Source organism: Barbatula barbatula, assembly GCF_947034865.1.
Source record: "Barbatula barbatula genome assembly, chromosome: 17".
In the NCBI taxonomy this organism is placed as follows: Eukaryota; Metazoa; Chordata; class Actinopteri; order Cypriniformes; family Nemacheilidae; genus Barbatula; species Barbatula barbatula.
The window spans coordinates 373,236-387,909 of NC_136780.1; the positions used below are offsets into that span (position 1 = coordinate 373,236).

The 14,674-nt window shown below is 37.8% G+C and overlaps 1 protein-coding gene across 1 annotated transcript; it reads right to left on the reverse strand.

The window, feature by feature from the left end:
- Positions 1-1,176: 1,176 nt before the first annotated feature.
- LOC306906632 (alpha-2,8-sialyltransferase 8F-like) lies at positions 1,177-9,742 on the reverse strand (the record flags this gene model as incomplete). The annotated part of the gene is made up of 7 exons (XM_079478231.1): positions 1,177-1,657; positions 5,694-5,777; positions 5,851-5,963; positions 6,044-6,188; positions 6,930-7,016; positions 8,266-8,352; positions 9,639-9,742. 7 exons carry the CDS (start codon positions 9,740-9,742, stop codon positions 1,177-1,179), a joined length of 1,101 nt encoding a protein of 366 aa, XP_079334357.1.
- Positions 9,743-14,674: the final 4,932 nt, after the last annotated feature.

Consider the following 14,674-nt stretch of genomic DNA (forward strand, 5'->3'; position numbering starts at 1 on the left):
ATCTGAGCATGCTTCAAATAATGACGATACATCGGGTTAAAGTCCCAGTGAATTAAATCAATGTGGGTTATTCTTTTTTCTTAAATTCATGTGCCTTCATAATCTTCAGTTAACCCTTATATGGTGTTCGGCGTGGGACCCGTTTTTGATTTTTATCAAAAGAGAAATTATATAATTAATGATCTTTTCAAGTTCAAACTTATTGACCTTGGCTTATCTGTGAAGAACGAATACACACGTTCAATAGCCGCACACTGTTCATCCCCTACACAATACATGATGTTCGGGTCCACTGGACCCCGGTTCTGTGTACCTTTATTGTGTCTGGGCCTCGTTTTAGTATGTTTGTGTGTTTGAGAATGTGTGTGTGTGTGTGTGTGAGTTTTCTGTTTCTGCCCCGCCATTCAAATATTGCTATTTATTAATATTAGATTGCTTGTAATTGGGATGAAGTAAAAACCCCAAACTGCAGTGGGTCCACTAGACCCATCAACATAACATTAAAGTAAGAGTAACATTAAAATCTGAAAATACACTTCCGTCCTGTAGTGACTATCCATCTGACGCATGTTAGACGGCTTGGGCGGAGCATTCAACAACTCCTCCCCTTCAACTGTCAGTCTGCCGACAGTTCTATTTCAAAATGCAATGGCTGCTTTTATACATCCAATCAAGTTGCAGAGAAAGACAGAAGCCACGCCCACTATTTTTGTCATCAAAATACGGAAGTAAAAACAAAAAAAGGGACGCAACTTCCCCATCACGGGGTCATTATAATTTCTCTCTCTTTACCCGAGAAATACACACACCTACAATCTTGAACACTATTGGCTGTTCTCTGCAAACGCGTTATGATGCGCTCACCCAGGTTTACAAGGTTTGGTCAAGTGTCACTTCATGCAACACTCTGACCACACATCACTCTGTCACATGACAAAGAAAAACATTAATCAACAAATATAATAAACACTGGATTGTGGTTGTGTGTTCATCTGGCACGTGTAGCAATCAGTGTGTGTGTGTGTGTGTTTGTGTTCATGAGGTGTGTGGATCTGTCAGTGTGTGTGTGTGCAGGCCCCTCAGGTGTGTTTTGTGTGTGTGTAGCAATCAGTGTGTGTGTGTGTGTGCGTGCGTGCACTGGACCCTCAGGTGTGTTTTTATGCGAGTGTGTAGCAGTCAGTCAGTGTATGTGTCTGGTTCAGCGCAGGGCTGCAGGTGCAGTGTCAGGGCCCCCTGGCTGTGCAGACGCAGCAGACGCAGGAACTCTTCAGGCATGCGGTGCTTGCTCCGGCTCGGGCCCCTGGCGTCGTAATAATGATGCGGGACCTGTTGTTGCTGCAGGCCGATGTCAAACGGCCAGAAGCCGTACACGTGCACGTCCTCACAAATTTCCAGCGCCACGTTGATCAACATGAACCCCGTCGTGAGGCGGATCTCCTTCAGGCCACGATACTTCCAGTACCTGTCCAGGTTCCGCAGGTAAGATGAGCTGAAGAACACCACCGGCTGCTGGGGTCTGATTGGCCGAAGGGCTTGAAGAGCGTCCATGGCATATTTGGTGTTAAGGGGGAAGGCGAAGGCGGGGAGGATGAGATGTGCGTTCCCGTACACGCTGACATCCTTCACCAGCGGACCGGTGTCCACCATCAGGTCGTAACTACACACACAGACATGCCTTAAACTTCAATTCAATTGTATCCATTTATCAAATGCTTTTATTCAAATAAACAAATGTGTGTTTCTGTGGCTCATGTGGTTGATGTTTGAAGATTGAATGCACTGTAAGTCATACTGTCAAATACATAGATGCATGAGAGAGATGCAGGTGTGGACGATCACATGTGAATCAATGTCTCCAGCTCATATCACATGCGTTTGGCAGATGCTTTTATTCAACAAACACACACGTGCAAACAAATAATAGCACACATACATCTGGGAGACGTCTATTTGATGTCTGCAATTACATCTTTTTTTATCGTCTTCAATACGACGTTTCTGGTCTTATATCATGTAGAGATACACAGTATAAGATGTATGTAAGATGTTTGTGATTCAGAATGTATTCAAGATGTTTCTCAGATGTTTTTCAGAGCTCCGGATCTTTTGCAGACATGTTACAGACATATCTGCGCCATCTGGAACGGTCTCGTGGACTAATGTGACAGTATTAGTTGGTGGCGTCTATCAAGCAACTATCTTGTTTTGCGCAGTCGTGAGGGAGCACAATTGTTCTTTACTGTCTGCAGCGGGTTCATTCGGCAAAGACGACTCTTATAAACGTACGGGACAACCAAAAGACAAGATGATATAAACGAGAGAGATCAAACTAGAATCAATATCAGTGTGTATCAGACAAACGATGATGTTGCATGTGTTTTACTAGACAGGTGAGCAACTGTTTAGATTCCTTTACTGACAGAAAACGTATGATAATTATTTAAAGGGTACTCTTATTATTTGAATGTGTTGTTCTTTATTTTGTGTCATACAAAATAAAAAAAAAAAGCAGCAATCGTTTTTAGATCATCTGACTAAATAGTAATACATTAATTATGTCTAATTCACTATAAAATCATGTCATCCAACGCAACAATTAAATGTAACTTTATTATTTAACGCTTTAGATTACAGCCTGGAATGTACCGCATAATGAAACAGGATTTACAGCGTAACTAATTATAACAATAATGTTCCTCTACAGTTCATATCTGTATATGTGAAGTTTGGGGAATAAAGGGGTAAATAAAACTATATTTATAAGGGAACTGCACGGTATGTAAACATCCAAATCAAACCGCTCTTGAAATTCTTGATTGTAGTCTCAAAGATCAACATTGATTTTGCACATTTTACACATTAAAACTCATCCAAATAACTCATTATTATAAGTTATTATTTGTGATAAAAAAATAATCCTAAAATCAATCAAATAAAAATGTATCCTGAAGTCAAAAGTCAATTTAGAGTTGACACACAGTCTGCGTGCTTCATTCGTGCTGTTTTACTTGCACTAAAACTAAACACATCATTTCTCTTTATTTCATGTTTGCCATAATAGTATCTTATTTATGGGTTACATTGAGTTTAAAACAATGTAGTGTGTGTTTACGCAAAGATAGTTGTATAGACGACAGCAGGTGATGTATATCAGGTAATATTAAAAAGGTTACCCTTTAGTTTTAAAATACTTACAGTATAAATCTTTTTTGAATTTCCTGACTCCTGATTTATTCCCTAAACTTTGCATATTGTTCCCCTTCATCTACAGATTTGTACCGTAGAGGAACATTATTATTATAATTAGTTATGCTGTAAATCCTGTTGAATTATTCAGGACATTGCTACTGTTCCCATTATTCCACGCTCATTCATAGTGTCATCAGGCTACGCTGCTGTTGCTGTTGTTTTGAATGTATCTGTTTTGAACGCGCGCACTCTAGTGTGGGAATCTTACACACTGGGCCATAAAAGAGTAATTAACATTAGATCTTGAAAATGACATTTCACGCTGTGTGTTATGTTGCCGTGTGTGAATGTAAGCAGTCTGCCAAGTTGTAAGTCCGAAGGTTAATTAATAACTAAGTTATTGGCTTGTAAAAAAGGGAGTTGACTCCGAATCACGCAAACGAGACGTCCGAGTCTCTAACCGCCGCGTGTCTACGACGTCACTAGAAATATTCTTCGACTACGTTTTCCTGGGACTGACGCAAAAACTTCCCTCTCCTGCCCAAACACTGCCGCTCGTTCATGATTCGAGTGCATTGTGTCTAGAACCTGTTCTACGCTGTGAAACGAAGTCCGTCTTATTTAAACTAGCAACTGAAGAACTTCTGAGGAAACCATGGTTACAATTATGTGTGTGTTTATCTAATGCATATGACACAAACGTTAACGTGTACCGTTATTTCTGGGGTATTACAGTTTGTTTATCTAGCTATGAACTCTGCTTATATAAGTGTTCTATCTATCTAAGTGTCAATCGATTACTGTAACTCTCAAAGTATTTATTTCCAGAACGGAGAGAGAACCTTCTGTATTGTAATAACGTCTGTAAATACACCTAAGTGAAAGTGAAAGTGACCTATTTGTCAGTTATGGAGAACCATACCTGAAATTTGCCCTCTGCATTTAACCCATCCAGAGAGTAGTGAACACACGCACAGCAAGTGGTGAACACACGTACACCCGGAGCAGTGGGCAGCTATCACTGCAGCGCCCGGGGAGCATGTAGGGGTAAAGTGCCTTGCTCAAGGGCACCTCAGTCGTTACCTGCCGGCACTGAGGATCGAACTGGCAACCTTCTGGTCACGAGTCCGACTCTCTAACCATTAGGCCACGACTGCCCCACATTAGGCCACGACTGCCCCATATATATAGATATATAGGTGTGAAACTAAAATCATTTTTATAATGTCGACTATCTAAAATGCTCTGTGTAACATAACAACGCACAGTAAAGACTCGGCCTCTCAAACTGCTTTCTATACACTGTATATAATATCTAACCACCTGTAAACCGTATTCCAGTAATGATGATAGGCGTTCCGTTTGCGACACATGATGAATGTTTTGACCAATCACAACAGCAGACTACACCATCTGACCGATCACATGACACAAGGCTCGCGGATTGGAGGGGATTAGATGGACAAATCATTTGATAGTCGATCAAGAAGTATAGTAAGAATAACTGCCTGTGTGTGTGTGTGTGTTTGTGTGTGTGTGTGTGTTTGTGTGTGTGTTTGTGTGTGTGTGTTTGTGTGTGTGTGTTTGTGTGTGTGTGTTTGTGTCTGTGTGTTTGTGTGTGTGTGTTTGTGTGTGTGTGTGTGTGTGTGTTTGTGTGTGTGTGTTTGTGTGCGTGTGTTTGTGAGTTTGTGTGTGTGTGTTTGTGTGTGTGTGTGTGTGTGTGTTTGTGTGTGTGTGTTTGTGTGTGTGTGTTTGTGTGTGTGTGTTTGTGTGTGTGTGTGTGTGTGTGTGTGTTTGTGTGTGTGTGTTTGTGTGTGTGTGTTTGTGTGTGTGTGTTTGTGTCTGTGTGTTTGTGTCTGTGTGTTTGTGTGTGTGTGTTTGTGTGTGTGTGTGTGTTTGTGTGTGTGTGTTTGTGTGCGTGTGTTTGTTAGTTTGTGTGTGTGTGTTTGTGTGTGTGTGTGTTTGTGTGTGTGTGTTTGTGTGTGTGTGGTTGTGTGTGTGTGGTTGTGTGTGTGTGGTTGTGTGTGTGTGTTTGTGTGTGTTTGTGTGTGTGTGTGTGTGTGTTTGTGTGTGTGTGTGTTTGTGTGTGTGTGCGTGTGTGTGCGTGCGTGCGTGCGTGTGCGTGTGTGTGTGTCTGTGTCTGTGTCTGTCTGTGTCTGTGTCTGTGTGTGTGTGTGTGTGTGTGTGTGTGTGTGTGTGTGTGTGTGTACTCATTGTACTCATTGAAAGCATTGTATGTACAATATAGATAGGTATGGACTTAATTGCGTGGGTATGTGACCTTAAAGAGCAGTAATTGTGAAATCCCAGGTGAACAAACAGAGCAACAATGTCATGTAGAATGAATAAAGTCAGGGTGCAGTTCTCGTCTATATACATGTTTAAAAACCAAAGAATTCTAATATAATTTAGCTGTTTTTATGTTATTGTTGTCCTCAGTGTTGTGTCATGATATCACATATTGCTCATAATGTGCGTGTGTGTGTGTGTTCGAGGACACTCACTTCTTCTCTATCTGACTCGGGTTTATGGTCACCAGATTCGTCTTCACACCAACATCACTGTTATTAATAGGAGCCAAATTAAACCTGACAAACACAAACACAGTGAGAGCAGAAGATGGCGGCGGTGAGAGCGCAGGACATTATGGGATGTCTTTACCTTATTACAAAGTCTGCACTGTCAATCTCTGCTCCACAGCTGCTGTTCTGCAGAATCCCCCCGCTGCCCACCACAGCACACCGGCCCAAACCCTCAGACGTCCATGGAAAATCCTACACAACACAACACGATTACAGCACACACACAACCTCACGTTTAACAAAGATACACAAACACAAGCAAACACACTTACCTTGGGAAACATCTTGTGAAGTTCTTCATCTATCTTGTGTGTGAGTTCCATGTTTCTTTCGTATGCTATCTCTTGATTGACAGCTGTGTTGTGTTGGGTGTGGAATAAAGATCCTGTGGCATTACAACTTAGATTCAGTCTAATCCTGACACACACAAAGAAAACACAAGGCGTTCACAGTTCTGCTCTCTTTACACATGAGACATTACAGACAAAACACACATAATGCTTCAGAACAGGCATGACGACAACTGCGTCGCTTCTTAAAGGGAAACATTGAATTGTATTATTCATTTTGTGCAGTCCCCTGGGATCAAACCCATGACCTCGGTGTTGCTAGCGTCTGCTCTTACCACTGAGATACAGCTCTCCAGTTGTTTCAAATGTGTTTGTTCTGATGAACACAGAGGAAGATATTTGGACGAATGCTTATAACCAGACAGATTTTGCCCCCCATTGTAGAAAAAACAGGAAAAAGTGTCCCAGAACTGTTTGCTGTCCTACATTCTTCAAAATATCTTCTTTTGTCTTCAACAGAACAAAACAACATTTTCTTACTATGGGGGTCAATGGGGGCAAAATCTGTTTGGTTATAAGCATTCGTCCAAATATCTTCCTCTGTGTTCAACAGAACAAACACATTTCTTACATATTTGGAACATCTCAAAGGAGAGTAAATGATGACAGAATTGAGATGTTTAGGTGCACAGTTACACAAAGCAAGGAAATGAAAGGTGATTGAATTACTCTGATCCGCTCTGTAGTTTGTTATTATCACTTTTTGTTTGCATTTGTTTCTATGGTGCAGACAGATCAGATGAAGGGTGGGGGACACGTGTACCTGCCTCACTGAATCTTCATGTTACAATACAGATGAATTACTCACTTGTTTAACTCTCGTTCACTTGTGTTTGATCTGTACGGGCAGCTGATTAAATTTGAAACGTCCTGAGTGAATTTCACGATGTTCATTCTAAAGAAAGAAACACACAAACAAAGAGATGTTTCATTCTGTTCCTCACACAGAAACGCTCACTTTTCTAATGTGGTTTTGTGGTATTTCTGGAGCCAGACGCGCTGGAAAAATGTGTAACAACTTATTATGGGCCAAAAATATACGGACAAAATGAACAGTATCAATTCAACAGTCTAGATTTGACCTAACCCAAAACATTTTAGCGTGTATAGGCTACATCGATGTAGTTTAGCATTAGTTTGCCAGTACCTTACTGTAGATTACATTTACAAATCAGTTTGAAACATAAAGTTACCAAGTTCTCAGATTTTCTGTCATGAAGCAAGACTAAGTGTCTCAAGACACTTTTCCTGTTTGTCTTGTAATTTAGGACGTTTCAAATGTTTCCAAAAATCACGTTTTTGTTGTATTGTGTGCTTTTTTTCTTTTGAGTTATTATGGCTTAAAACAAAACAAACCAACTGCAGTTTGATTGATATTAATTGAAATGCACAATAAAAAAAACGAATTTTATCTCATTTTGTGTCAATATTTTTACTAGAAAACAAGACAATAAAGCTTAGGAAGATTGTCATTTCTGCAGATTTGATACTGTGCCAATGCCAGTAATGAGACTGCTCTCTTCTTGCTCATATTGAATCTCAAAAGTCAACGTGTTTCCATTTTGGTTAAAGTAAAGTTGAAATAGAATTAAAAACAGTTTGAAAAGGAAAGTACTTAAATATACAGTAAGTTACTGGCAAACCTGCTGCAAAACTATAGTGTACTTGAGCAAAGTTATATTATTAAATATTAAGCTAGTATCTTTGTATTAGCACCTATTGTACTATTGCTCTTTTATGACTTATTGCTCCCTGAACTCTTTGTAAGTCGCTTTGGATAAAAGCGTCTGCTAAAGGACTAAATGTAAACATATAGCTTAGCAAATTGAAAGAGTTTTGTAATAATAGCATTCCTGCATGGGAAAAAGAGTGGGAGTCTACAGTATATTATTTAAAAACTACAACAGTAGTTGTCCTTTAGTAGTTCACAACTGCGAAATATGGATATTCTGGGGTGAACTGAACTCAAAAGTATTGAGTCGTGGGCAGAACAACAGTATCATTACTCATAGATTCAATTCCTTGATGTCATGAACTGACAGGGCAGCATTCCTTTAAAAGAAAGAGAACATCAGTAGCAGGAATGAGATGTAATGTAATATGGTCGACTATATGTCAATGATGACATTTCATGTGTGATGAACCTTTTGGCTGGATGGATGATATCTGATGAGAACTTTTCTCTGAGTTTATTGCAGTGATACTGGTGAAACCTGTCTGTCATTGCATCCCTGAAGGCAAGAACACAGAACACCACACATTAAGATGCTTCACATTACAATCGCGTTTAGTAAAGTCAATATCTTTCCTTTTCTATGTTATCATTACATTATACATATTGTATTATTATTCATATTTCTGTGATGGCGATTAAATAACCAAATCTTATGAAAAGAAACAATCCTGCAGTGTAACTGGTAAAACGTGTTTGTCATTGCATTCATGTGAGTCGCTGTACAAGGGTCTGCTAAATGACTAAATGCAAATGTCATCCATGACTGAAAAAACATTAAACATCATCAACATCATGCTTCACATTAATCGTGTTTATTAGTACAGTTAAGATAACTTCTTACTTTGCCAGCTACTGTAAAAGCATAGTAAGAAATAAAGCGCATATGATCATAAGTGTGTATAAGAAAACGCTAATGCAATAAAAGGCTTAAGACTAACGTGTGAACGTCAAACCACGAAACACCTGTGCATATAGCGTGTGGTTTTATATTATCATTATACGTAGGCCTATTATGTAATTATCGATAATGGTAAATTCGAATAGTATTTTGCACCTGATGAAAACCATTGTGCAGTTGAACTGGTAAAGTGTGTCTGTCATTCAATGACCGAAGGTTAAAACCAGAGGAATGTTGCTTGAGGATTAAACACGGTTATTAATAGACTATATTGTCTCAATAATGCGAAAAACTGTATTCAACTTCTCATTTTCACTTCCAAAAGCACAATGTTTGACGTTAATGTATGACTTTCATAATGGCGCTGCACCGAAACGAAGAAAGCGCAATGAATTAATCAAATGAATATGAATCAATCAATAATTAATTAATTATTAAAATTAGCCGTTGTCAGATTTATTATTTTTACTTATATATAAAATACATGACGATCGATTGTTTTTCACACAAGTATTTGTTAAAACAAAATAGGACAAATCTTCAGGGTAAGTTCTGCCTTGAGTTTTATCCCGAACGATGACACATTAAACGCATCTTTTGCGTTTAACATTCGTTGATTTGAATGACAAAAATACGCCATAATCAGTTTTGTCATCCAAAAACGACAGACATTTCAACCAAACAAACCCGTGATTCATTTATCATAACTGAGCAATAATCATCATCAAAACACACGAGACTGCTTTATGTAGTGTAGCTATTATCCATTAAACTTCAGTTATTATATTCAGAATAAAAAAAGATGGAACAATGATTCCAATGAGACACAGATGTGATATATCATTTGAAAATGACAAACAGATGTAGAATGAAGATGTTCTGACCCGATGCTGTGTGAATATGATGTGTTGTAGATGAGACACACACTCTGAGAGATGATGATCACCGTCAACAGACTGAAGATCCATCGCAGCACGAACACAGCCATCAGACAAAGACCACTGTGTGTGTGTGTGTGTGTGTGTGTGTGTGTGTGAGAGAGAGACAGAGAGAGAGACAGAGAGTTCTGCTCGTGATGGTGTGTTAAAGGTTTAATGACGACACACACACCCCCTGCAGGAAACCCCTCCCCTTCATCTCTGAAACTTTGCTGACTTACCTTTTCATAACAGGTTAAGTGGGTTTTGTGGAAAAAATGGTCTTGTGTCTATTCTCACTCAAGGGCGTGTTACACCCCCAGCTAAAACCGTGAACCCACTTTACACTGAAACATTCTTCAAAAGTGTTTTTATGACAGATGCATTAATCACGCACTCCCACGAGCGACGCTTTCTAATAAAGATACTCTGGAAGTGTCTCCGCGTAAGTACAGCAAACAAAACAAATGTCATAATGTTTGGTTTTCTTTTGATGGGCACAGTGGCGGAGTTTCACTAAACCTATTTAACTCTGTATTAGCAGCTATTGTATTATTGCTCCTGTGTGTCATATCTCTTATTGCTTCCTAAACTCTCTGTAAGTCGCTTTGGATGAAAGCTTCTCAAATGACTCAATATAAATGTGATGTAAATGTATATATAGGGTATGGCAACATTTCCTCTGGCCATACAACAAACCCTTATAAAAATATCCTGTGGTATTCCATGTGATAACACACAAAATGTACGGTATTTAATATTCAAGAGGTATTTCTGGTATGACTGTCATTTTTCTTCAGTATTTTCTGTTGTGCATTGTGTAATATTCCTGTAATATTCTTCTGGTATACTTCTGAAGTTATATCTATTGAAAGATTGACATATACATTGAGTCATTTAGCAGATGCTTTTATCCAAAGTGACTTCGGGGAGCAATAAGCGAAAGATTTGAATGCTGTGGATTTCATGTTACCATTTTATAGTATTTGTAAAAATGTAAACTTAATGCCATTTATGCTGGAAGCGTGGTTTTCAATGCGATTTTACAAGCATACAAGACAATCTTAAAATATGAAATTCACAGATAATGTACATTTATGGTGGAGCTTTAATAAAATCAGCATTCATATAAGACACAAAATACTACATATGTTATACAAGTTTTTTTAAGATGTGAAAACCATTACGGTATAACTCATTCTTTTCTACAAACAATGAATGCAGTGAAATGTATTTAAATGTAAATTTGATCTTTACCTCATCTGTTGAGAACTGCTTTTTTCAGGATTCATGTCTTCAGGGCAAAAACATCTTTCCTTTCCTGTGAACAAAAAAAACTGTTTAAGAAACAATAATTGATGATCAAATAATTGTCTCAATTTTTGATCTTTTTATACGGTGTTATAAACAGTCAAAGCCATCACTAAATCCAAGATGTGAGTGTTTTTAAGAGCTAAATGTTTATGATTCCTCTGATAAATACACTGTACCTTTAGAGCTTTCTACAAAACAGTACTATACGGTATTTATTGTCAGGACTTTTGTTATAGTGTTAACAAACAAAAAAAATACAGTTAATGCTCACGAGAATATAATGGTTAATATTAAAGATATGGTGCCTGAAGGCCAGACTGTGACAGGCAAGTTCAAACACAAAAGAGCCCCAATCAGTTCCTATGGAAACAGCAATGAGGTAGTTAACTGCACCTTGTGGAAGAATGCTGGTGGTAGGTAGTCCTGTCAGACAGACATTATTGTCATTTTTACTGTATCACAGAAATACCACAAGTAATGTTTGTCACGGAATCATTCATTCGTCCACATATAACAACATAATAAGAATCCACGTTACTGAAAGCACAGGTACTTCATACCTTAATAAATTGTTATGTGGCTGTTAAAACATCGATGCACAGAAACGATCAAAAAACAATGATTTCCATAGAGCTTGTCAATCTTCGTAGGTTGTTTCCTAAAGATTGATACCAGATCCTCGATGTGATTTCCTTAACTGAATTCAAGCCACAGTTCTGTGAAGACAGACATGCATGGTGACACACAAGCATCATCTCATACTGTTGGGTTTATTTATCGGATTCCTGGGATCATGGAGTTTGAGTACATTCAAATACTTAAAGAGGTCATGTCGCTTTATGCCCCAAACACACCAGTAGGCGAGCAGCATCTTGGTTCCAGACCAACAAGAGGAAGTGGCAGCTCAATCTCCAGACCTTTGAGATTGACATAAAAAAAACACAGTTTCTGAGGTAAAAGCAAGAAATGCTCAAGTTCAGGTGACAGAAGTTGGTCGACTGCATGCCACACAGATGTGAAGTGGTTCTCAGAAACCGTGTCTGAATATTTGTTCAGTGATTCACAAGAACATTTCATTTTATAGAGTAAATGTTTGACTTTGTAAAGAGAAATGCAGACAGTGCTATTTTGAGCAGCCTAACATTCCTTTTTCTTCACTCTTATGACAAATGTGATACTTTTTTCTTCATGTTTTGATTTAGGATAGTATGCGCAGTGTTCCCAGTGCATTTGTGTATTGAAATAAAAGTTATTATAAGGATCTTGAGCTTTAAACACAACTGTATGCCCTATATTCTATTTTCCTCATACTCTGTGTTATGTTAGTACAGAGCTCAGACTCGAGCAGAACTGATTTACTCTTGTGTTGAATTGTGCAGTTTGTATGGAAGCTCTTCTCTTCAAAGCTGCTTTATTTGACTTTCTTGTATGTTTTATGACTTCTTGGCTGGTAAATGTTCAACATACAGCCTAAAATGTCTCTCCATGGGTTCCTATAAAAAGCTCAAGGCTATATTAAATGATGTTAGACTCAAATAAAATGATGATGGCAACCCCAGAGAACAGAATGAAAGTGCACATGCATACACATTTGTTAAAACATCCTCAAACGAACCAACCCACAATAACTTTCTCTCAACAGGTGTTGTTCTGGCTTTTGTTAAAGCTAGTATCTTTGTATTATTGCTCTTTTATGACATGTCGCTTATTGCTCAAGTCTGAACTCATCTGTAAGTCACTTTGGATAAAAGCATCTGCTAAATGACTGAATGTAAATGTGATTCAGACGATACTTGAACAAAGAATGATGTGAGGTGGTATTTTTGAAAAGTGTTTGTTTTCTCTTTTCTTCAAAACATAAAATGACCCGTGACGTTGATATTTTATTTAAAGGCCATCATATAATCATTATAATAAACCATATTTTGTCATATTTCGACGACATGTTATTGTTTGGGGTTTCACTACTCGGCTTTAGGCCTTATTAAGGATGCTGAATATCGATTTGATGTTTTTTTAAATACCAGTTACTTTGTTTATGAGAATATATATATATAATCCATAAATCATTCATTAACTTTTACAGTGTGTAAAATTTTATTGCCTGAAATGCCGACACCTTCGATCAGCTCTACTGACTATTTCGTAAGTTTTACTATTTTGTTATAAATGAAAATGTGCAGTATGTGCGCCCGCCCGCATTCTCTGTAATTCATTATTGTTGCAAACTACATAACATTTGTTTTGAGGATTAAATATGTTTTATAATCGTTTACATAATACACCACAAGTGATTGCACTTAAACTTAACTTAACTTTCGAGTCTGATGACGTCAGAGTTCGTGAGAAAAATCACTTTACTGTTCAAACACCGATCAGACAAAACCCAACAAACGAGTCGAGTGTGAACTAAAGCCTTGTCATAAAGATGAAGAACAGACAAATAACCTAAAAAGTCTTTATCATTGATATTACGACTAAGATTTGAGGGTTAATGACGGGTAGATGAATGAACAGGAGACTCACAGATATTACATTCACACTTCTGTTCCTTTAATCGATCATTTAAAACGTGAATCACCGAAGAATTAAAAATCAGGTCAAAGTATGAACAGTTAATAATCTATGAAGACTTTTCAAAACGAGTTATCCAAAACGAGATAACTCAGTGGGGGGAAACCAATGAAAACTCAAACTCTGTAAATGAGATACTATTTATAAACCTGGTAGTTTGCCCAAAAATAATGCATTTATATCAGAAAACAACTGTAATTTTCCAGCTGAAAACGATTATAAAACATATTTAATCCTCAAAACAATTGTTATGTAACAGGGCCGTGCAGATATAAGGTGCTGAAAGTAAAAAAGAGGCACATGGAACAAGATTAGATTAGATTCAACGTTATTGTCATTACACTAATTGTTAGATTGGGCAGGTCATCACATTTGTTTATTTTTACTTTTAAATAAATTCGATTTTAGGCACTTTGGGGATAAGAGGCAGGTGCTCGAGCCCCGCCGGCCTCCGCACGTGCCTGTAATATGTAGTTTATAACAATGATGCAGTTGTGGCCTATATTGTTTCACACTCCTGGGTTTACAGTATTGTGATGTGAGCAGGGACTCACCCTAAATACTGTATAAGTCTATTTAAATGGTTTATTATTTATTTCGAATACATAAACTTATTCTAAGTTGAGCATTTTTTATTTAAAAAAAAACACCATTATTGGAATGGTGAAAACAAAACAAATCAACTGTTAATGAAATAGGGGTGGGTCTCTTTAAATTATTTTTACGTTTAATGCGTATGCGCTGTGAGGGTCACGTGGGACTGAAATGTTTAAGAAGTGTTTTGGATTTATTCATGTTTAGTACCTCTTGGGCAAGCGGACCGAGGGATGTGTCTATGTTGTTATTTGTTTTCTGGTTAATGTAACTTCTGTCACGTGTTATTCACGGAGTGCTGATTGTTTATATCCTTTATTTAATCATTTATGCAGTCCAAGTCACTCTAAATGCGTATTTTGTTTGATTATATGCATATTTGTTGTATTTATAAGTTTAGTTGTTTCTTTGTATAGTTTCACGGTGCCACATGGTGCTATACATTGCTAAACGCTACAACAACGTTTAAGCAATGTTCAAGGCGCTCATTACTTATTAAAAACCGAATTCTCATTTTGTAA